At 37.8% G+C, this 23,845-nt stretch overlaps 1 protein-coding gene across 3 annotated transcripts in view; it reads right to left on the bottom strand.

Moving 5' to 3' along the window:
* The window catches only part of VPS13B (vacuolar protein sorting 13 homolog B), a 1,004,773-nt gene that overhangs the window by 68,291 nt on the left and 912,637 nt on the right, over nucleotides 1–23,845 (bottom strand). For all 3 annotated transcript variants that reach the window (XM_027849971.1, XM_027849973.1, XM_027849972.1), the window contains exon 44: nucleotides 7,597–7,752. In XM_027849971.1, the coding sequence (XP_027705772.1) occupies nucleotides 7,597–7,752 (156 nt within the window). The remainder of the gene's footprint in view (nucleotides 1–7,596; nucleotides 7,753–23,845) is intronic.

The following is a 23,845-nucleotide window of genomic DNA, read 5'->3' as shown; positions in this document are numbered from 1 at the left end:
TTTATAATGATAGACACACCTGTATAATCTGACTAAACGCCATTCTTTGCTCCCTCCCCCTCTCCAATTTTAACACCGTCTTTTGGACAATTTCCAATATAAATCTAAAGGGTGGGAAGCAAGGGTAAGTGGTGAACGAGTAATAACCAGAATATTTGAAAACGCTTTCACAGTAATATGCAGAGGCACCAGCTACACTGTGGAGTGCTAGATTAGAGGGTAAATTCTTCTTCTGAGTAGGCTAAACACTCTAGTGCTGTGTAGAGTTTTAAGAAAGTTACACAAAAGTAATGGCTAAAATAAATTTCAGAAAGTTCAGAGACAATATTGTAAATCTCTTCTTACTTTGGACATGCCTAGGACCTGGCAGCTCATACATAGTGCTATTGCTTTGGAAACCTTGGGCCCCATGAGATCAAGAACAGAATTTTGCTGTCTCTCTCAGCAACCATGGCATATCTGTAACCAACTGGGAATCACTTTATTTAAAGACAAAAATCCCCATTTGTGGCGTTTTATAGCTTCATTTTTAACTAAAAAACCCTGTCAAGCTGGTTTTCAAATTTGATAAAAAGAAAACCTTTAAAACTGACCATGGAGACTTGGCTACTTAGAAGAAGAAAATCTAAAATCGTTGCCTCCATCTTGGTGGTGGTATTTCATGTCTCCTATAGTGCAGGGTTCAGTGGAGGCAAGAGTCTGCTTTTCTTCAAAGTGGCAACATTCACCAAGCTTTCATTTCACAAATTGTGGACAGAATTTTAGGATTATTTCATCAGTTGAAGACAGATACTTAAGCTTTTTTTTTTTTAATATAGTGTTTCTACTTAATATATATTTCTAGGTTTTGTTCTAATCCCCTCACTTTCCCCCGACAATCTCATAGAGATGTGTATTGAAGATTTCTACATATGATTTTACTTAACAGGTTTTGAAACTCTTGTAAGATCAGAGCCAAGAAGATATTGAAGAACAGCTCCTGAACCTCCTACGCAATGGAATATTCTATCTTTAAAATGATTAAAAGAGCATGGATATACACACACATTGATATCTGCAGAGTAAGTAAAAGCTGCCTCCTTGAGGAGATGCAAAACTGCTCTCTATACGCATTGACCATGTGTGGTTATGTGAACTTGGAGCTTTTTATGGAGTAAAAAGGCACTGAAATTTGATGTGCACATTGTTGTCATTTTGAAGATGACAGCTGATGAGTCTGGAGAGTGAGTGTGTGTGTGTGTGTGTGTATGTGTGTGTGTGTGTGTGTAGGCAGGGCCAGAGACGCAGCTCTATGATTGGCAGTGTTTTCCATACTATATGTATGGACTGTGCTTTGGTTTGATGTTACAGATGTGGCTTGTTGGGCTTTTCACTGTTTGCTGTTCCACCTCTGGCTTTGCTCAAAGTGAACCACCTTCTGACTGCTCCATTTTTGGCTGGCTTGGCCACTGCTGCTGTTTCCCAGCATTCCACAGAATTGCTTTGTTTAGAAACTGATTCTATTATACAGCCCTGTTACTGTGCTGTTGACAAGAAATTCTGAAACTTCAAGCACAAGTTTGTATGTGTGTGTGTGTGTGTGTGTGTGTGTGTGTGTGTGCCTGTGCACGCGTGCGCACGTGTGAGTTTGTTCTATGAGGGTGGGGGTAGAAAACGTGCTTAAGAAACTAGGCAAGAATTCAGTTCCTTCTTACTTCCTGTGTAAGAAAAGACCTAGAAGTGTATATATAAACATATGAGCTCAGTCACAGTTACACATTTAGATATGTAAAGATACAACTACTCTGGGAGACTGGAGTGCTCATTAATGCCTCGGTACTTCCTTTCAAAGGTAAGTGTGATAGGAGTGCTGCTAACATTTCACTAAAGTAACCAAAAAAAGGTCCTTTCCTGGTTGGTTGATCTCTCTTTACCTTCTGAAAGCACATTCATTATACAGAGGTGGATAGAGCAGGTCAAAGGCAAGAGTAAAGAAAAGGGTGAGGTAGTTCCCACAGGGAAGTATTACTAATACTTAGCACTGCAAATAAAATTTAGAAAAAACCGGGAGTGTTTTTGAACTGGCACCAGATGCCTTTACAATATATGGATTTGTCACTAGGAGAGAAGGCGACTTAAAGGATCTATGTAGATGGGGATAAGGAAGTTCAATTTTTTTTTTTAAATCCCAAGGCTTGAAAGTTCTTTTGCTTGGTCCTGTTTCAAGTCAATATTTATATTGAAATTTTTTAAAGCATATAATTTTAAACCAAGAAACTGAGGCAATCTGAAGGGAACAAATATACATTTAGTTATTTTAAAAAGTAAGCATAGTAGAGATTTAAAAAATACATTCTTTATATAACCAACTACATTTGACTTCTGCCATATTATCATTTAGTATATAACATTTGCATTGAGGAACCTCAACATAAATTAAAATGTCACTGAAATTTATTCTCTTCATAGAAAATACATAATTTCCATCCAGAAAGGAGATATACTCTTTCCACAAATTACCACAAAATACAACTGGCCACAATCATGCCTTGGAGAGTTCTCACGGCCACAGTGAGCACTAATAATCACTTACACATAAATGGGTCCAGTCATTTAACTGATTGGTGAGGATTTCTTAATGTACAAATGTATATTTATGTACATGTATGCATACACATGTGTACTTATGTAATTTAAAATACATATACATCTATATATGTAAATAATATACATATATAACTTGTCAATATGTATATAATTTAATACAAACACATATAATAGATACTAATACTTTTATGATCCATGACTTGATACTATTTTTTACATTTCTATATATATGTTTGAAGGTTTGCAAAACATTTTCCTCAGAACAACTGTGTGAGGTTACAGATTGTAAAAGTATTAGTATTCAGACTTTACAGTTGAAGAGGTATGCAGAGGTGGGTTGATTAGGACACCCATTTGATGAAATCAAAGAAGATAAGCAGCAGGTAACAGAAAATGTGGTGCTAACGTTTTAAATCAGGGGTGCTTAACCTTTCTGTGTCATGGACCCCTTTGACAGTCTAGTGAGGCCTATGGACCCCTTCTTAAAAGAATATTTTTAACTACATAAAATAAAAGATATAGGATTACAAAGGAAGCCAATTACATTGAAATAGTTTTCAAAATATTTAAAAAGCTAACTTCAGAGACCCCAGGTTAAAAACTCCTCTCTTAAATGAAGTGTAAAGAAGTTATTTTTTTTTTTATTTCTTTTTGAGGCATGAAGAAATTCTCTGATCAAAACTGATAGAATTAGTTGGCTGCTGGTCATTGGCTAGCCAAGGATCAGCAATGCATGTGGTGGTCCTAAAGAGTCAGGTCACAGTAGAGGGAAGGAACAGCTGAAGAATATGACCTTTGGCACAGAGAAGACAGTCATCTATGAAAGAAGAAAGAAACCAGCCCTTGAGAAGGAATCATTCTTCATCTTTGTCTTGTGTGAGAAATTTCTTTCTTGCCCCTCAGCCCTGGCATCTTACAGCACAGCTACTCGTCTAGCAGGAAACACTGAACCCAGTAGGGAGCTGCTCCAGCAGTTGAGGCAGGAGACAATTCTTAGGAGAGTGAAATTTGATGGTTGAGAAGAGAGTAAGCCCTGGTTATTCAGAGTTGAACTATGGAAGAGAATAGGCCCAGGAAGTGGGTCTAAGAGACTTGCTTTGCAGAGATCCTACGTACCTACCGGGAGTAGTATGAGAAGGGAAAGGACTCTGAAGTCTGTGATGCTGGAGGTGTGAGTTATCAGGACCATGTGTGTTCCATACAAGTATTCTTCTAAAATTGTATTCTGTGTATATGCCCACCCTTTCCACTGGTGCTGTGTATTTTTATGGAAGGATGTGCTCCAGGTTTACGTGCTAGGGAGAATGTTCTGCTTTGATCTAACAATCTAGCTGATTATTAAAGATAAGCACAATAATGGGGGCTCATATGCCACAGTTTCGGGAGTGTAGATCCACAGAGCAGCTACTTTTCTCTCCTCAACTTGCAAATGTGAATTTGGGGGCATCCTAGGGAGGGGTCTCTGAGAGATTGTGACTAGCTCATAATCACATAAGTTGCAAGTTTATGAAGCAGGATTTGAATCCAGGTCTCTTGAGTCAAAGTCTGGCACAGTACTGACATGACTAGATCTGTGCATAAGAAAAATTAATCTGGATGTGGTGTGAAAATTGTATCAGTAGGGAACAACACTGTAGGCTTAGAGACAAATACTAGTTAGAGGAGACTATTACAATAATCTGTGAGAGAGGTTATTAGGGCTTGGATTAGAGTGAGAGCAATAGGAATGGAAAAAAGCCAAAGACTATTTGCAGATGAGGTTTCAAACACAGGTAGTCAGGTAAACAGTGGTGTCATTGATGGAAATATGGAAGACCGGAGGAACAGCAGATTTGAGAGAAAATACAATGATGAGAAGTTCAGTTTTAAACATGCTGAATATTTGGGGACATATGTTGAGTGCTCTGCCACTAACTAGATGACCTTTGACAAGTTAGCAATCTTTTTTTTCTTCATTATTTTTTTTTATTCATAAGCACTTATTTTTTTCTCCCTTCCATCACCACCCCCAGTGGAAAAACAAAAACAAAAAAACAAAATAAATATGGATAGTCAAATAAAACAAACTTCTGCAACAGTCATACCCAAAATTTTATGCTTCCTTCTGCATCTGTTAGGGTGGGTGGCTGCTTTACCCTCAGTCCCCTGGAATTCTGATTAATCATAAGTTATGTGGCTTTACAATGTTGTTATTATGCAAATTGTTCTCCTGGGTCTGTTCACTGCACTCTGCATCACTGCATAAAAGTCTTCCCAGGTTTCTAAGAAATTGTCCCTTTCATCATTTCAGTAGCAATCTTTCTGACCCTTAGTTTACTTATCAGTAAGATGAGAGTGGAGTGGACTGCAGAGAAGATCTTTTTCATCACTAAAATCAACTGACTCACAGCACCATATCTAGGGGGTAATAATTGTGGGAGGTGGGTGGCCAACCTTACCTCCCACTACAGTGAAAACTGTTTGAAGGAATTAGGAATATTTAGCCTAGAGTAAAGAAGACACAGGGGGCCACAACAGCTGTCTTAAAATTATCTGAAGGACATTTATGTGGAAGGGGGATTAGGTTTGTTTTCCTTGTCCTTGTTGGCAGAAGAACAACAGGTAGAAAAGTACAAAAGGAAAAATGTAGATTCGGTGTAAGAAAAAAAATCCAAAACAATTAGAGATATTCCAAGTGGAACAAACCACCTCTGGAGGTAGTAGGAGCCCTTGAGAAGGATGTAAAGGAGATTTTTTTTTTTTTAAATCAGATTTTTAGACAAGAGAGCCTTTGCGATTCCTTCTAACTCTGATATTTGGTGATTCTAAACTTGAAGACTAACAACGCTGGTTCACTCACCCTTCTCCAAATAGTATCTGTGCATTCCTGTAATCAGTTCTGTCCCTGGAATGATCTTCTAATTTCTTTGTCTGTCCACATCCTATCTATCTTTCAGCATCTAGTGTGGCAGACTGGAAAACACACTGGATTTGGAATGGGAAAGACCCAGATTTAAGCCCAATTTCTCTGCCTTAGTAGTTTGTAATCTTAGGCAAAACACTGAAACCTCTCTCAGCCTCCAGGTCCTCATGTGATGTATAAAATAAGGATAATAATATTTTTACTCCCTAGTTCACAGAGTTGTGAACATCAAGTGTTAACCAAAGTGTTAAGTAAATGTTATTTGTTGCTGTTGCCAGGAATACCCAACTTATATCATAAAGTAATGAGTTCTCTCTGACTGGAGGGGTTCAGTTGGATGCTGGATGACCACCTGCCAAATATTCTAAGTAAAAGATTACTGTGGGAATGGGAGGTAGGCTGGGCTAAGTGACCTCAGGTCCATTCTGATTCCATAAGTCTGTGATTTACTAAAGCGAGCCTCCTCCAAGAAGTCTTCCCTGACCCTTTCTGACAGTGATCACTTCCTTAGAATTCAATTCAATTCAATTCAACAAGTATTTATCAAGTATCTTCTTTATGCAAGGTACCATGCTAGGCACAAGAGATACAAAAACCAAAATCATTCACTGCTTTCAAGGAGTAACACTCTACTGGAGAGTTTCACTATCTACACATAAAAGTAAATACAAATCTGACATAAAAATTTCGTGCAGGGAAGATGGCACCTGGCTGAGCCCTGAAGGAAGCACAGAAATAGGACAGGAGAGAGCATGTTAAGCTCAGTCCAGGATACCAGCCCTGGAGAGTAGGCCAGGTTAGTGTTTCAGTAGAAAGCACATTAAATCTGGTGTCAGAGGGTCTGGGTTCAAATTCTCACTCTGTCACTTGCATGACCTTGGGAAAATCATTTAACTCCTTTAGGCTTTAGTTTTCTCATCTAGAAAACAGAAAGTTCTGGACTGGCCAGTTCTCAATCTATGATCCCATGCACTTAATGAGTTTTTTTTAAATGTCACTGACAGCACCTCACGAGGGACCATGTCCTACCCTTTATGTCTTCAGCGTTACCTGTCAGACGCTCATTTAAAGAGTCTGAGGTTCTTCTCCTCCTTTTGCTGAGGGTAGACATGAAGTCCTGCTCTCTGAAGATCAGGTGTGAACCATGCACGTAAAATGCATCCCTTGTATTGCTCATCTTACTAGTCGTTTCCTGCTTAACCACTGGCATATGGCAATGGAAAAACCCTCACTTAGCTACAAGATACATTCCCCTTTGTTTCCAGAGATGGCGGGTTGGTCATCATGCCCCTCACTCCCCTCAGCTCTGACTGTGCTGTTACAATAGGGATACAGATGGACACGTTAAAGTTCTTATGGCAAATATAGCTGTGGGCAAGTTCTGGAGCCAGTTTTCAGATTTTAATACTTCCTATCTTTTCCTTTACGCTCTTGTCATATGCTCAACGCTTGAAAAACATCTTTTAAAAAACCACATTTTCACATCTTTAGAACACAAAAAAGTGTCAGATATTCCCTTTCCCGCTGCCCCTTTTGTACTCATAGAACTTAAAAAATGGCCAAAAGGAAGTTTTATAAAATAAATAAAATATATGCTGAGAGCAGAGGCTTTATATGCCAAGAGTCAGACTGCAATGGATTTTTACTACAGTTAACGTTAACTCTTGGAAAAGAAAATGGCTGCTGCAGACCTGTACATCCACATCACCTTCAATGAGGACCAGAGGACTTTCCTGGGGATTGGTTTTTCCAGTTTACTGCACCCAGCTCTCGGTTATTCAGCTTCCCAAGAGCCCCTTGCTTTCCTCTCCCCAAACAGGCCTTTTGGCCACTTCACAGCTCATTCACACCTCTACCAGAAGGTGGGTGGTGACAGAAGGTAGAGGTGAAACTCCTATCACTAAGTCTGGCTGCTCGTTAGCAGCTCCAGAAAAAAGGAGGTGGGGATAAGGCTGAAGCATTATTGTCATTATCATCAACAAGCATGCAAGTGCCAAGGTTCTCTGTTGGGGCTTAGGAGAACCCGGAGGAAAGCAAGGCTTTGAAGTACTCTCTCTGCTCTGGGTTTCCTTGGGAGGGAGTGGTGTTAGGGAGACAGGGCCACCTACCTGTTTTTGTACTCCACTGAGGTGCTGAACCTTGATGATGAGTGAGGCAGTTCGGCCCTTGTACTGGATTGTTCTGATAAAAGACCCAGCACTGTCCACACTGAATGGCTCTGACCAGCGCCAGTTCCCCCAACCTTCAATACAGATGTGTAACAGCTGGAGAGAAAAAACAATAATCGTCTTAATGCCAAGCTGCCAACAAAAATCTAGTACTGAACTGAAGGTTTCATTGCTGGGAAACCTTCCTATTTGTAATATTTAGCATCTGTTTTCTTTCTAACCTGTATTATTCATCCACTTTCAGCTTATTCAACCATACTAAGAATAGCAAATATACTACATAGAACCAATGTGGTTTTCCAGATCTCGTTTTAAAACTTGTAAATAATTGTGCCATCAAATTGTAAAGGGTCTGTTGAGCTTTTGAGAAAAGGCCATTTCATTAATCCAGAGGGCAAGAAGGTTGAATTGTGAGATCAAAGGATTTTGGTCTTGGCCCACAGTATAGTCTTCTAATAGCTAGAACATAATTAAAGCTAAATTTAGTATCTAGTTATTTTTTATCTCAACCTGCCATTTTCTCTTATTTTTCCCTCCGGGTAGACAAGTAATTTGGGGACATAGCTCATTTATCTATAAGAGTATGTAATGTGTCAAATCGGAAATTCTGCATGCTTCTAGAGCAAATGAGAAGAAAATGTCTTTGCTGTCTTTTTTTTTTTTTTTAAATATAGTTTGTAGCGGTTACTACATGCCTTCCAACACTTTCATATGTAATCAACATTACATATGATGAAACAGAGACCTGGAGAAGGTCAGTGACTGTACTAAGATCACATAGGTAATAATATTAGAACTTAAACTTTGAGTTTATGGAACACTTTGCATACCACAACAATCCTATGAATTAATTATTGCAAGTAGCAATAGTAATAACAATAATAATTGCTCATGCTTATATTGCTTTAAGCAAGCTGGCAAAATGCTTTGTACACATTACTTTAAATGATCCTAATAAGGCCTTTGTGAGGTCAGGACTATCATTGTCCCAATTTTACAAATGAAGAAACTCAGCCTCAGAAGCACAAGGCAGTGTAATTGTTGAAACGTTCATTTCTATTATGAATGGTTATTGAGAGAACAATCATAAGAAATAGAAGAAAATGTAGCAAGTACAGGTTTATATAAGGAAATACTTCCTATCAAGTAGAACTATTCCCAAAAAATGAAAGGGCAGGCCTCAGGAGGTAGTGAGCTCCCCCACTGGAGGCCTTCACGCAAAGCCTTGGATGTGAATGAGAATGAACTTCTGGGGAATGCTGTCCAGGGAATTTGGGTTCCTGTATCAGTTGGAGTAGATGGCCTTTGGAGGTCCCGTACCCCTCAAGGAGGTTACACAACTATTAAGTGATCATGAGGGGGATGTGAAAAGAGGTCTTTTGGACTCCAAGTACAACACTCTACTACGCCAGACTTCATTTCTATTCCTATTTTACACAGAGGGAACTGAGGCTCAGAGAGGAAAAACAACTCATGATTGGGAAGATGTCTGAGTGATGGAGACAGTTCTGTTTACTTGCACAACTTCAAAACTATAGCAAAGGCACACAAGTGAACCTTCAATATAATATAGGGGCAAAAAAGGGGAAATCTGCAGAAGGAAAGAATCAGACTACAATAATGACTACACCTCAGTTCATGTGTTGCTTAATTTTGCTGAAATGCTTTTTTTCTCTCCTTTTTTTGTCCTTTGTTACAAGGAATGGCTCTTTTGGTAGGGAAGGAGGAAGGGATATACTTTGACAATAAAGGTGATAGAAAAATCAAAAATAGCAATTAATTTTTTTTAAATAAAGGCTCCCCCTAACTCCCCCAACAGACAAACACATACACATGCATGGAATAATAGGACTGAAACTGCTGTCTCTAAAGTAACTGCTGTCACTAAAGTCTGAATAACCAAGTCTGGTAGCCTTTTCTCAATCTTCACCTTCTGGTCATGCAGGTTCACAACCTTTGTTTCATCCTCATTTTTCACTCTCTTTCACCCCACATAGCCAAAATGGTTGTCAAATCTTGTCAAATGTATTTCCACAACATTTCTTATATTCTGTGTCCTTCTCTCCAGTTACACACAAGGCCTTAGCACCTCGCGCCTGTAGTAATGTGAGAACCTCACCTTGCCTTGTCTTTCTCTTCTACAATCCATCCTCTACCCAGCTGTCAAAGTGATATTCCTAAAGCATAGCTCTGACCATGTTCTCCCCTGATGAATAAATTTCAGGGGCCTCTTATTAATTACAGGATAAAATATAAACTCCTCTGCAGTCAAGTCAATAAGCATTTATTAAATGCTGTGCTAAGCTCTGGGGATACAAATATATGCAAAATGAAAGATACTTCTTGCCTTCAAGGAACTTACATTCTAATTTGAGAAGATAACACATAAAATAGAAAAGCTGTTGGGGTGGGAGAAGAGGAAGGTACCCACACCGAATTCTAGAGAATGAAAATGGATGAGCTTGGCTCTTTCTCAAAATGGATGTTTTGGGAAGAACTCATTAATGACAGCAGCAGAGGGGGAGGGGGAGAAGGCAGCTGAGCATGGCGGCAAAGTCCAAAGAGTAAAGCATATCCGATCTCCTCACTCCTCAAAACAGAGGTTCCAGAACTACACTCAAACTCTCAAACAGATCTATGATCTCATTGGTCCGGACGCTTCCTCCAGTAATGGAATCCACAACTCATCCATGCACCAATACACTCATCACAGGGAGTCAACCCATTGCTCTGTAAGCCTTTCCTTTCTCCTGGCAACATGAAGACACCGACGAAATACTTGCCAGGTGACAAGCCCATCTTGTCTTCCTATTAAAAATTTCCCTGATAGCCATAATGTACTATGGAATATAATGCAGTAAGAATTATGATCATAAATGAAATGTGAACAAATAATTAAGACTAAATGGAGAATAAACACATTCAATAATCAGTTAGTAAAAAACCAAATCATGGAAACAATAACAATTTTTGTGAAAGAGAGTTATAGAGGATATAGTTAAACCAGAGAAAAACCTATATCGCTAAACACTATCCCTAAGATAGAGGAAAATTAACAAAATAAAAATGAAAAGGGAGGAGGGTCCACAACAAATAAGGGGAAATAAAGAAAATCATCAGAAACTATTATCCTGAATCATATAGCAACAAAACTGAAAATGGAAATGGATATGTACAAAAATATAAAATGCCAAAATTAACAAAACAGGAAATAGATAAACCTAAGCAGCCTGATCTCAGAAAGAGAAATTGCATAAAGCACAAATGGATCCTTATGAGGAGAAAAACAAAAACAAAAACAAATTTAGGTTCAGATGGATTCACAAGTATATTTTATTAATCATTTTAAAAACAAATAAATATTACACTATATAAACTGTTATAAAAAACAACTAGAAAAAGAAAGGACACCACTCAACACAATGAGTCAAACTTGGTTCTGGGTCATGATTTCCAAAGCAGGGGGGACGATAAAATAAACAGGAACAACAACAGGAAGACAATCAGTATAACAAACCGTATTAAGTCAACAGGCAGTAATTAAGCTCATGAAGTGCTAATAACAAAAACAAGAAAAAACAAGGGATTATGTCAATGGATACAGAAAAAAAAATCCTTTATTAAAATGCATTGCTCATTTATGTTAATACTAACAAGCAGAGGAAGTTAGTTAGCTAACAAATATTTATTAAGCATTTTATTAAGCATTGTGCTAAGCTCCGGGGATACCAAGAAAAGCAAAAAACAATTCCTGCCCTAAAAAAGCTTAAATTCTAATGGGGGAGCCAATCATAATTAGGTATGTACAAGATACATAAAAAGTAGACAGAAGGTCATCTCAGAGGGGAACTAAAGGGTCTTTCCTTGATATAATAATAATAACAATAACAGCATTTGTGCAGCAGTTTTAAGGTTTACAAGGTTTTACCTGATAACTCATTTTGATCTGATTTAAAGTATTTCCCTAAAACCAAAAATCAGCATTATTTTCAATAGAGACGCATTGGAAGCTTTCCTGATAAGATGAGGAATGAAGCAAGAATACCTACTAATTATTTGCCAAATAATTATTTGGAAGAATAATTACTAACTAGAAATATTAACTATAATAATTAGAAAAAAGAAAGAATAAATATATCAACTCTATTCTTTCACTAATCTTCAGTTGCTCCCTGTTTATTGGCTGCTTCCCTACTGCCTATAAACATGCCCAAGTTGCTCCCATCCTCACTTGATCTTCCATCTCTGCTAGCTGTCATCCTATCTCTCTCTTCCATTTTGTAACTAATCTTTTTGAGAAGGCTCTCCACAATAGGTGCCTCCACTTTCTTTCCTTTCCCTTAACTTCTTGCAATTTGGTTTCTGACCTCATCGTTCAACCAAAACGGCTCTCTTCAAAGTCACTAATGACCTCTCAGTTGCCAAACTTTTCTCAATTCTCATCCTTCCTGACTTCTCTGTAGCATTTCACACTGTCAACCATCTTCTCCTTGATACTCTCCTTTCCAGGTTTTTGTGAAACTGCTCTTTCTTGGTTCTCCCCTAACCATCAGACTGCTCCTTCTCTCTTTGGCTGGATCTCATGCATGTCCTACCCACTAATCATGGGAGTCCCTCAAGGCTTTGTCCTGGGCCCTCTTCTCTCCTTTCTCCATACTACTTCACTTGATGACCTCATCAGGTCCCATGGTTTCAATGATCATTTCTATGCAGATAACTTACAGATCTTGACCAGCCCCAACCTCCCTTTCACATCTCCAACCGCCTTTCAGACATCTCAAACTGGAAGTTTCATAGACCCCCTAAACTCCACGTGTCCAAACATGAACTCATAGTCTATTTCCTCAAACCCTTCCCTCTTCCTAACTTCCCTCTTAAGATGGAGGACAATACCATTTTCCCATCACTCAGTCTCACAACTCAGGTGTCATCCTTTACTCCTCATTTTCTCTCACTCCTCATATATAATTATCAAGTCTTGTTTCTACCTTCCCAACATGTCATGCATGCCCCCTCCTCTCTTTTGATACTGTCACCACCCTGGTGCAGACCCTCATCTTCTCATGCCTAGCCTATTATGACTCTGCCCACTGCAGTCCATCCTCCCCTCAGCTGCCAAACTGATGTTCCTAAGTCTAGGTCTGACCATATCACCCTTCTACTCAATAAACTCTAGTGGCTCTCTATCACCTCCACAATCATATGGTCCTTTTAAAGCCCTTCATTATCTGGCCCCTTCCTGCCTTTTCAGTCTTCTTACAACTTATTCTCTTCTATGGATAATACAGTGACTTTGGCCTCCTTCTTTGTCCTTGCACACGCCAGTCTTCCTTGACTGTCTCTCACACCTGGAACCCCCTATCTCCTTATCTCTACTTCTTGGCCTCCTTCAGGTCTCAGCTAAAATCCTGCCTTCTGCAGGAAGCCTCTCCCAGACCTCCTTAATCTTAAAATACTACTCCCAATTTATCTCACAGAGAGCTTGTTTGTATATAGTTGTTTGCACATTGTCTCCCCCATTAGATCTGAGCTTCTTGAGAGCAGAGACTGTTTCTTTGCCTTTTTTTCATATATCCAGTGCTTATCACAGTGTATAGAACACAATAAATACTTAATAAATGCTAGCTGATTGAGTGATAAAATGAGGCAGTATGGCATAGAGATCTGGCATCAGTCAGGATGACTTAAGTTCAAGTTCAGTCTTTGACACACATTGGCTGTGTGACCCTGAACAAATCTCTTAACCTCCTAGAGCCCCAGGAAACTTGCTAAAATTATAAGTTCCAGAAGAGTTGACGATCTGCATTGGCAGGAAGTGCTTCCTCACCAGGCAACTCCCTACACTGATGAAATTACAAATCTGGACATATATTTGGAGCATATGATGGTACTCAGGAAATTCTAGAGAACCAGCAAATTTTGAGATGATTAAAAACTTCAGCCAAGTAGTAGGATACAAAATGAACCACAAAATAATTTTTAATTGCAGTTAAATTTTGTTCAAACCTTGGGGAAAGACAAAGAAAGAGCAATTCCATTGAAAATAACAACAAAATGCATTAATTATCTGTTAACCTACAATACCACATGTAGGATGCATATAAGTTGAGCTACTAAACAAGTTTCATAGAAATAAAGGAAGATATAAATAAGTGCAGAGATATATTCAGTGTTCTTGACTGGGCCACATCAATGTAGTAAAAATAATACCAGCTAAATTAATCTGCAGATTTGCACAACTCCCATTACTAATGAGACACTTAATAGAATCAGATGAAATATTAATAAAATTCAAAGGGAGGAACAAAAGGCCAAGAATATCCAGTAAAATAATGAAAAAAGTCGTCTTTATAAACTGAAATAGTCTTATTTGTTGATGATTGTTAACAATAAAAAAAAGAAAAGAACTTTTTACTCAGCCAGAACCACTGGGAAAATTGGCTAGCAGTCTGGTAGAAACTGGTTTTAGAACAGCATCTTACATCACCTTCCTATAGGATTAAGAACCAGTCTCCAATAGATAAGTGGTCAAAACACATGAGCATTTTTCATGAGGAGTGTAAATTGTGAAAAGGCATCTTCAAAAAGTGCTTAAAATCATTAATAATCAGAGAAATGTTAATTAAAATAACTGATCAAAACTTCATATCCATCAAATTGGCCAAAATAGCACAAGATGGAAAAATTCAATGTTGTCAAGGGCAAGGAAAAACAAACACTAATTCTTTACTGCTGGTGCAGCTGTGAATTGGTCCAACTGTCTGGAAGGCAATTTAGAATTATGCAAGAAAAGTGATAAAACTGTTCATGCCCTTTGATTCAGAAAAATCACTATGGGGTTAGGAGGTTACTGACATGAAGAAAAGACTGATTTGTATAAAAATATTCACAGCAACACTATTTGTAAGAGAAAAATGTTGGACAAAAGCATGTACCCAGTGACTCTGGAATGACTGAGTCAATTGCGGTATATAAAGTTAATGGACTATTATTATTCCGTAAGGAAAAAGGAATAGGGAGAATTCAAAGAAATGTGGAAAGACCTTTAAGAAATGATGCAGAATAAAAGAAAACCAAAAGATCAATTAATATGATGTGAAAACCAAATCAATAAAAATAGTCTTAAAGAACAACTAAACTCAGTAGATAATGTTGATACTAAGTTATAAGGCACCCACTTGATCCTTCTTTTAATAAATGCTAAACTCTTAAAGTGTTAAAGCAGCCCACACTAGACAATTGAAATCACTCTTTTCTGCTGCTTTGCTTAAATATCTTGTATGTTGTGAAGGTTTTAATTGTGAATGCACTAGCAAACTGTATGATGCATTACGACAAAATTTATTAACATAAAAAGGGTGAAAAATAATATATAAGGTATCTGGAGCCACTTTTTGGTAGCCATTAGTTTTCTTTCAAATATTTATAACAATCAGCCCTGTTTGGCTTATAAAACACAAGAAAATTAGTGCAGCTGAATGTGGGTAGAGAGAAGATAAAATAATTGTTCCTTCAGAAAGCGTATTTAAATTAAATTACATAATACCATGTATGCATACATAAATAAATTTAAAAAACACACACAAATAGCACTGGTATAATGGGGAAAGCACTGTTTCTAGAGTCAGAAGTCTTGGGTTTGAGTCCTTCCTTTCCCAGTTATTAGCTGTGTGACTCTGAGAATGGTATTTTACATCTTAGGGCTTCCCTTATCAGTAAACTGGATAGATATATGATGTTTACTTTACAAAGTCATTTAGTGCAAAGTAGATGTTATAAAATGAGTTATTATTATCATTATTGTCAGTATTAGTAGCAATAGAGCATTTAGAAGTAGTCGAACATGTGCTTTTTGAGTGTAGTGAACTATTCATTTTTGTCTTTGTACCCCACTGCGAACCACCTTCCACATAGTAGGTGTTTAATGAGGTTTTGTTAAATTGAATTATTACTAAGAAACTATAATTACAATATCCCAGAAGTTATGTTTTCTTCCACATCAAGATAACCCACTGTGCCTCGAATGGACAATCTTCTCTTAAGTAAATGCTTTTTCTTATTTATGTTCAAAAAGCAGTTCTTCCTAAAAGCATTATAAGTGTTGTCACAATGTACTAAAAAATAATGACATTAAGAAAGAGGAAAATAAAGACTAATTACAGTAGCTGGGAATTATTATAATAAAAATGTCAGTTTAAAAAATTTTTTTAAGGATCATCTGGTTTTAAGACAAAAAAGTCTTCATAAATGCAATGATGAAGGTCACTGGTTATCACAGGGTGATTTTTTTTTTTTTGATGTTAGTGCAAAACTAAATGAGTCCCCAGCAGTAGGTGTTTTTTGGAGCCCTAGAGGAAAGATAGTTAAGATTTCAAATGACTGCTAAATGCAGGCTCACCAGCTACAAAAATATCCAGGAAAGCAAATACCTTGAGGGAAAATATGGTTCTATATACATATGCCCTGACATAAAAGTGCTCAGAGTGTCTTTGATGTTTAAATATTAGTTACAGAAAAAAGAAAAAACAATAGCCACGGTTGGAACCATTTCAGTTTTTTATAGTGGCAATTGGGAATAGAGCTCAGAGAACACAGAAAACTAAAAGAAACAAGAAAGCTGTTTACTTTGGAGAGACTAGTAGCTGGAAATGACAAAGAAATAATGAGGCAAGGTACTTAAGGGTCAACTTCAGCTATATTTTAGTGAAAATTCCATGTGCTCCAAAGACAGATTTACTATTCAGAGAAGAGACAGAACTGACACTGTTAGTATTTGCATATGAACTCAGTTTTCAATAGCCCCCATGTGGGACCAACTCGCTCAATGACTGGATGTCACCAAGGAATAAATACACTGTCAACTCTCGTTTGGCAGCTACTCATTATCAGAATGTTGGCACAGCAATGACTGTTCTTTGAATTATGAAAATTCAGATGCCTTTGGAATCAGTTCCCACAGAAAAGAAACAAAGTGAAGAAAACATATTTGTCACACTCCTTCCCTAATGTGCCATTAGTTGAGTTTTTGGAGTGCTCAGTCTCCTCATTAAAGCATCTAAATTCTACTGTAATTTGACTTATTCAAGTGCTTAAGGAATCCCACACGTTCTTAACAAAGGAAATCTCTATTGTTTTTCCTCAGAAAAATTTCAAGAGATCAGGAAAATAAATTCAGGAGCTAAAGGGAGTCCTTTACTTACCTAGTCCATTCACCACAAACTGCAACCACAGCAGTGGTGACCACTGCACTCCAATTTTAAAAAGATGATGTGCATTGGTGTCTACTGTGGGCCCACTACAGTGCAAGTGAAGGTGTTGGGGTGATAGAGGGGGGAAAGGGAAGAGCTTTGCTTTCACTTCTGTTGAGATTTCAGTGATGCTGTGAAATTAATTCTGTTGTTGCTGGACATAAGCCCTGGATTTACTGCAAACAAATCTGCTTGGTTTCATATAGTCACTGAAATGTCTTCACTTGAAAAACAAATACATTTTCATTCCTGCTTCCCACCCCCCCATCTTTTGCAAATCATAAAATCAAGATTAAAATTCTTACAACTTGTGTTCAACCGACCAGTTCAAGTGAAAGTTCATTCACTCACTCACTCACCCCCCTCATTCATTCATTCATTCATTCCTTCATTCATTCAAAAGAGCTTCATTGGGGGCATTCATGAGGCACTGTGAGAGACAGAAAGGTTACCAAGAAGTGGTTCCTATCTTCAAGGAACTTAGCAAGAGAGATGTACATAGGTAACTAACACAAGATAAAAACAATAATACCTAACATTTACATGGCACTTATGTGCCAGGCACTGTGCTAAGTGCTTTACAATTACCATCTCATTTGGTCCTCATAACAATCCTGGGAGGTAGGTGCTATTATTATTCCCATTTTACAGATGAGATAATAGAGACAGAGGTTAAGTGACTTTCCCAGGGGTGCACAGTTAGTAAGCTTCTGAGACTGAATCTGAACTCGGGTATTCCTGACTCATGGCCCAGCTCTCTATTCACTGCACCAAGTAAGTAATAATTTAAAAAAAAAAGAAAAAGAAAGCCAGAAGTCAGTGACTAAAGGGAAATATAAACCAAGGGTCAGCACAGTTCAAAGTGGAGAGGAATCAATTCTGAGTACAGCAGGGGTTCTTAACTTTTTGTGTGTGCTATGGACTCTAGCAGTTTGGTGAAACCTATGGGCTCCTCAGAAGAAAGTTTCTAAAAGCATAAAGCAAAATTATATAGGATTGCAAAGAAAACTAATCATATTGTAATGAAGCTATCAAAATATATTGTTTTAGAAGTTAAATAAGAGCCCTTGGATTAGAAAGATCAGTGAAGATGAATTTCTAACTATATGTATGTGGGAAAGAAAGGCATTTTAAGTGGAGGGAATAATGTGGACAATGGTATGGAGGTAGGAAAGAGGAAAGGTATATTTGGGATCGTGAATAGTCCAGTTTGGCTAGGGAACAGAGTAAGAGTAGTAAGAGATGGCATTAGAAATAATGGAAAGTTTTAAATGTTGGGGTGAGGAGTTTATATACTTTATTACCCTTGCAATGGGAAGCCAACGAAGAGTTTTGAGCTCCTTCAAAGTATGTGACATAATTTAAAAATTATTTTAAAAAGATTAATCTGGAATTGGTATGCAAGATATATTGCAAAGGGAAAAAGACTCACTGCATGGGAATCATCTAAGAGACGATGCAAGGAAAAATATGGGTGTGAGCTAAGGTAGAGATGGTAGGAATTGAAGAGATGAACATCGGGGAGTTAAGGGAAACTTTCCTTTCTTCCCCCATTCCAATCTCTTTTTTCTTTAAGGATTTTTCTTTTCCATTTCTTATCCATCTACTTGTTTTAGGCAGGATTTTTCTTCTTTTTGGTTTACTAAATTTTCCATTGCAAAAACCAGTCAAATGAGAGACACTCTTGTTTGAACTTTTCAATGGGAACCAAAAGAAGCAATAAGCCAGGTTTACAGTGGCCACACTAGTTGGAAGGTCCCAAGTGGCTATGTTTTTTTTTTCCTAGCAGGCCCCCCCAGTGCTCCTCTGGCAACCTGACCAGACTTGCAGTTTTTCCACTGAAAAACTTAAGTGGGAGCATAGGCAACTTTCAACTCAGTTTTTCAATACAAAATAAAACTGAACTGCTGATCATGGGCCTGGGGATAATAGCAGTGAGGACCACCCACAGTTATGTCCAAAGGGAGAATTCCTGAGTGGTTAGAATAAGGAGAAAAGAAAAACAAAACCAAAAACTATGAAAATAGGGGACATTAAGGAAGGGGATAGAAGAAGGTACAGTAAGTAAATATTTTGAAAAAAATACTTTAAAATATGAAATGATCAACGTACTAAACAAATGTCTAGAAACTCTAATATATTTCTAGCCTTTTAAAGAAATGTCTGTAAAAATTGCTCTTGCCTCAATTTTGTTTTTATAATCACAATGAGAAATTTGGCTTCATTTCCACCCTTATTTTGCCCATTAATTTATTATTATACTCTCCACTAACTTCCCATAACTTACAATGGTACAAGGCTAACATACTTTTCTAACGTTCTTTTTTAAACAAGAACTTAACAATCAGAACAATCTCAAATACTTCACTCACATTCCTTGCCCTCAACCTTTAGGGAAAATATGATCCTATACATATGCGTAGTAGATATTTTCTAAAAACAGAAAAATCTTAGAAAACAATAGTTACACAAAACTATTGTCAGAAACAACTCAAATTCAGTAAATCAACATGTACACAAAAGGAAAAACTTGGGATTTAACTGGATCAACTTTTTACGTTTCCAAAGATTAAACATCAAATATTTTTTTGGGGGAGAAGGTCCAGCTGGGTGACTTAATCTGTGTAAAGAATTCCCCGAGAGGAAATTTCCCCTACCCAGGCACTGGAGAAATTGTTCTGCAATTGATAGCCTTAGAGAATTACCTAGGGGCACTGAGAGGTTAAAAGATTTCCCAGAGCAGCAAAGGTACCGTGTGTCTGCAGCAGGCCTGGAGCTGAGCTCTTCCTGACCTGAGGCTATCCTTCTTTCTATACTTCACAGAGCCTTTCTTATTGACTCCTAATGAAAAATAAGGCAACTCTAAAAGACAGTATTTTCCTGATGTTTTATACTAACGCTTGTGGATAATACACTAGGATCTTTGGGTATTTAACCAAGGACCACTTGGGGAAAAGCTTCAAATATTTTGTAAGGATTCACATTTCTAATAATCTTTCTAATACACTGATGTGTTTTACATGTGTAAGGATATTTCAGATTAGGTTGTAAGTTAATATGTTCCCTGCAGACCACAATTCAGTCATTCCGATGTTAAAGCAGAAGCATCAAGGAGACTCCCAGCATAATATAATAGATGAGCATTCCCAGTGAAAATTAAGTTACAATGTTTCAAAAGTAATACAAAGCCTTATCTTATGCAAGATAATATCTGGAAAGCAAATTAAGCAGATTTAGGTCATGTATTAGGAATGCATGATCCCAAGCGAAACTGACATTATGTTTCACACCATTAGATTAGCATGAAAATAAAATAAAAAATTTATCTTGCTTATTATTGCTTTTTAAGTGGCCCTGAGTAGATCATGTTAAATTTCAAAGATTGTCCAGAGAATACAAAACATCTCTAAAAAATTAAGTCGGAACCTTTCCAGAAAATGGCTGGTGCTTGATGTTGCTGCATTTCAAAGCTAGAAGCCAAAAGCCCTAAATATCCTTTTACACTTACAGGACACAATCTAATACAAACAAATGATAACTGAGTGATGAATAATGATGAATTATTTTTCAGTTACATCATGCAGGCTTCCTATAGTTTGTTATAGTAAGGTAATGGAAGAGGAAAAATAAACTGAGTTTTGAAGTAAAATTATAAATCAGTGAAATGTTCATTTTTTTAAGAACCAAATAAAGTTTAAGTTTTTGTTAATACTATGCAAGGCTACAGGAATGTTCGTCTTTCAGTAAAATTTGTAATCTTGTGGCCTTTTTGATTGGTCAATAAGCATTACTGTGTGGAGTTATGATAATGGTAACAGCTCACTTTCAAGATAGCAATATCTTTTTCTCATAATAACCCTGGAGAACAAGCCTTGGAAATAACATTCTTCCCATTGTGCAAATGGAAACTGAGGCTCAAGGTGAAGTCACTTGCTGATGATTACATAGCTAATAAGTTGCCTCAGAAAGCTAGTCAGTAGCGAGGCCAGAAGCTGAACCCATGTGTTTACACTCTTGTCTAGGGCTCTGTCCCATCCATTCTGCTGGCTTGGACTCCAAAGCCCTACCCTGCCCTGCCATGAGGCTGCCATCCAAAAGGATTACGAAGGCAGACGTATAAGGCAGCCCCAAGAGGCCTATGACAAAGCACACACCTGGGCACATCAGGAAAAGTGCATGTGATGACTGTAGAGTCCTACACTATACTCTAAAATGACCATCACAGGAAAAAGGTATATAACCACCCCCCTAGTAAATATGATAAGTATTGCAGGAAATGGTATGAATATACAATATGATTGTGATAAAACATAGTGGCCTCCAGGTTAAGAAGCCCTGGATCAGATGATCTCACTATGCAGTGACAATGCTAAGAAGGTAAGCCAGCTTAACATAGGTGGGCACTGCCATTATTAGCATTCAACCTTCCTTCTGGTGAGTAACCTAAAGGCTCAAGCACTGTTTTCTCATCAGGACAATCACTGCTCCATAAGAGTTTCATCAGTTGGCTTTATTTATTTTAGTTACTTTTTAGCCCTTCAGGTTGCAAAACTTTAACCCAATTCATCAAACACTTATGCAGACCACCTTGCTAAATGCTGGGAAAACTACAAAGACTAGCTAAAACATGATTCCTGCCCTAATAGAGCTTAAAGTCTAGTAAAGTCTTAATTTACAGCTGCAGCAAAAAAAGGTTGGGAACCACTCACTTAGACCTACTTTTGAATGGTTGCACTAGTGCCAAAATTATCAGCACGCACTTAGCAGCGAGGGTAAACTGATCAGGAGAAGATTTATCAGGATCAGGAGTACTAATGTTCAATAAGCTAATCTCCAGAGGGAATTTCAATGCTGTCTAGATAGTTTTGCCCAAGTACAGATAAAAACCACTGGCTTTGGTAATACTAATAATAGCTAGCATTTATATAATTTAGCACTTTAAGGTTGTAAAGCATTCTAAATGTTATCTCATTTGATCCTCACAACAGTCCTGTGAGGTGGATGCTATTCTTATCCCCATTTGGCAGATGAAAAATCTGGGACACAGAGAAGTTAGACAACTTGCTCAGGATCACAGCACTAGTGAGTATCTGAGATTTGAACAAGGATCTTCCTGACTCCAAGTACAGTACTCTATCCACTGAACCACCTCATTGCCTGGAAAACTGACTACATGATACCTGTTCAATAAGGTTGCCAAGCACTGAACAGAGCATATACATAATCACAAGCTCTGCTGATAAATAAGAGACCATTATCAGTATATTTGAGATCTACCCAGTGACAACAATTATTCAACTCATTAGACTCTGATTAAGTATCCTTAGTATCAAGACAGGGTGAGATATAAAGATGATTAAGATACAGTCTCTTCCTTAATGAAGCTTATAATTTAGCAAGAGGGATACTTTATTATTATTTGGATCTGTGATTTTATCCACTAGGTAACTCCCTATGGGAAAACTCTTTCCACCAAGGAAGTTTAGGAAATGACCTTGCAATTGACGGTCTTAGAAAGCTGCATGTGTGCACTGAAGGGTTCAGTGCTTGGCCACGGGTCCTACAGAGAGGATGTATCACTAGGAAGGACTTGAATTGTGATCACACAGCCGGCAAATAGAGGATTTAAAATCAAGTCTTCGTGTTTACAGGCCCAGCACGCTACCTCTCAGCCAGTGCTGCCTCTGTCGGGTCAGAGTACAGGACCTCATTGACTGCATGTTGGTGACATCTATGTCCTTCATGGCTGAAGTCACAAGGACTCACATTACAACAACTCAAATTAAGGAGTTACTAACGATTAAGTAAGCACCATACTACCAATTCAAAGCTCTGCATGACACTGGGAAAGTACAACACCTGTGAGCTTCATCATTTGACTTGAACTTAAAGGTTTAGGAAATAAAGTTGACTTCATACATTATCTCATTTGATTTGATCTTCACAACAACCTGTTCAGTGGGCAGTACACGTATTATTATAGCCTGCAGGTTCAGGCAGATTAAGTGTCCAAGATTGCATGACCAAGATCACAACTACAAAATGTAAAGTCGAGGCAAGTATTTCGTCTCCAAGTCCAGGATTGTTTCCAGCGTGCCACATCACAATCTGATCTATCAAAGTTATTTGTGTTTCTATCTTATTTCCCCAACTGGACTATAAGTTCCTTCAGACTAGGAGCTGTGCCTTATTAATCGCTCAATCTAGAATCAAGCTTTCTTGAATATATTAAGAGCTTAATCAAAGTCTGTTGATTTGAATGGAAATGAAAAGGGACGGATATAGAAACAGCCTTGGGGTGTGTGCTGACCCACTCTTTCAGTGTGGGTAGCAAAAGGTAGAGAAAATGCTTATATTTTAAAGTGTCCCAGTTGCTTTGCCTTCCTTCAGGGCCTCAACTACAAGAATAATGGGTGTCCAAAGCTAATATCACACAATGATCAAATGAGATAATAATTGGAAAGTGCTTAGCACAGTGCCTGGCATGTAATAAGCATTATATAAATGTTAGCTATTATTTATTACTACTATTAATGGAAAGAGCACTGGCCCCAAAGGGATTTGGATTCAAATCTCATTTCTCTTCCTGCCTACCTGGATGACCCTGGGTAAGTCACTTCATCCTGCTGAGGTTCAAGTTTCTCAGCTAGAAAATTAGGAGGTTTTATCAAAGTGGAAAAAATAATAAAAGATAGAAACAATCAATGCTGGAACTGCTGCCACAAGACAGGCACACTGATACTCTGTTGGTAGAACTGTGCATTTACCTAACCATTCTAGAAAACAAATTGTAATTATGTGAGAAGCAACTAAGTTATTAATAATCTTTGGCCCATTCATCCCACTTTTGGACACATAGTCCAAGGAGGTAAAAGACAGAAACACCAGCCACATATATACAAAAATATTTGTAAGCTATATTTGTTGTAGCAAGAAAAAAC

This window comes from Vombatus ursinus, unplaced genomic scaffold, assembly GCF_900497805.2.
Source record: "Vombatus ursinus unplaced genomic scaffold, bare-nosed wombat genome assembly UNPS02008961.1, whole genome shotgun sequence".
NCBI lineage: Eukaryota > Metazoa > Chordata > Mammalia > Diprotodontia > Vombatidae > Vombatus > Vombatus ursinus.
Note: the sequence above shows the minus strand (reverse complement) of the source record. Positions and strands in the feature narration are given on the sequence as shown.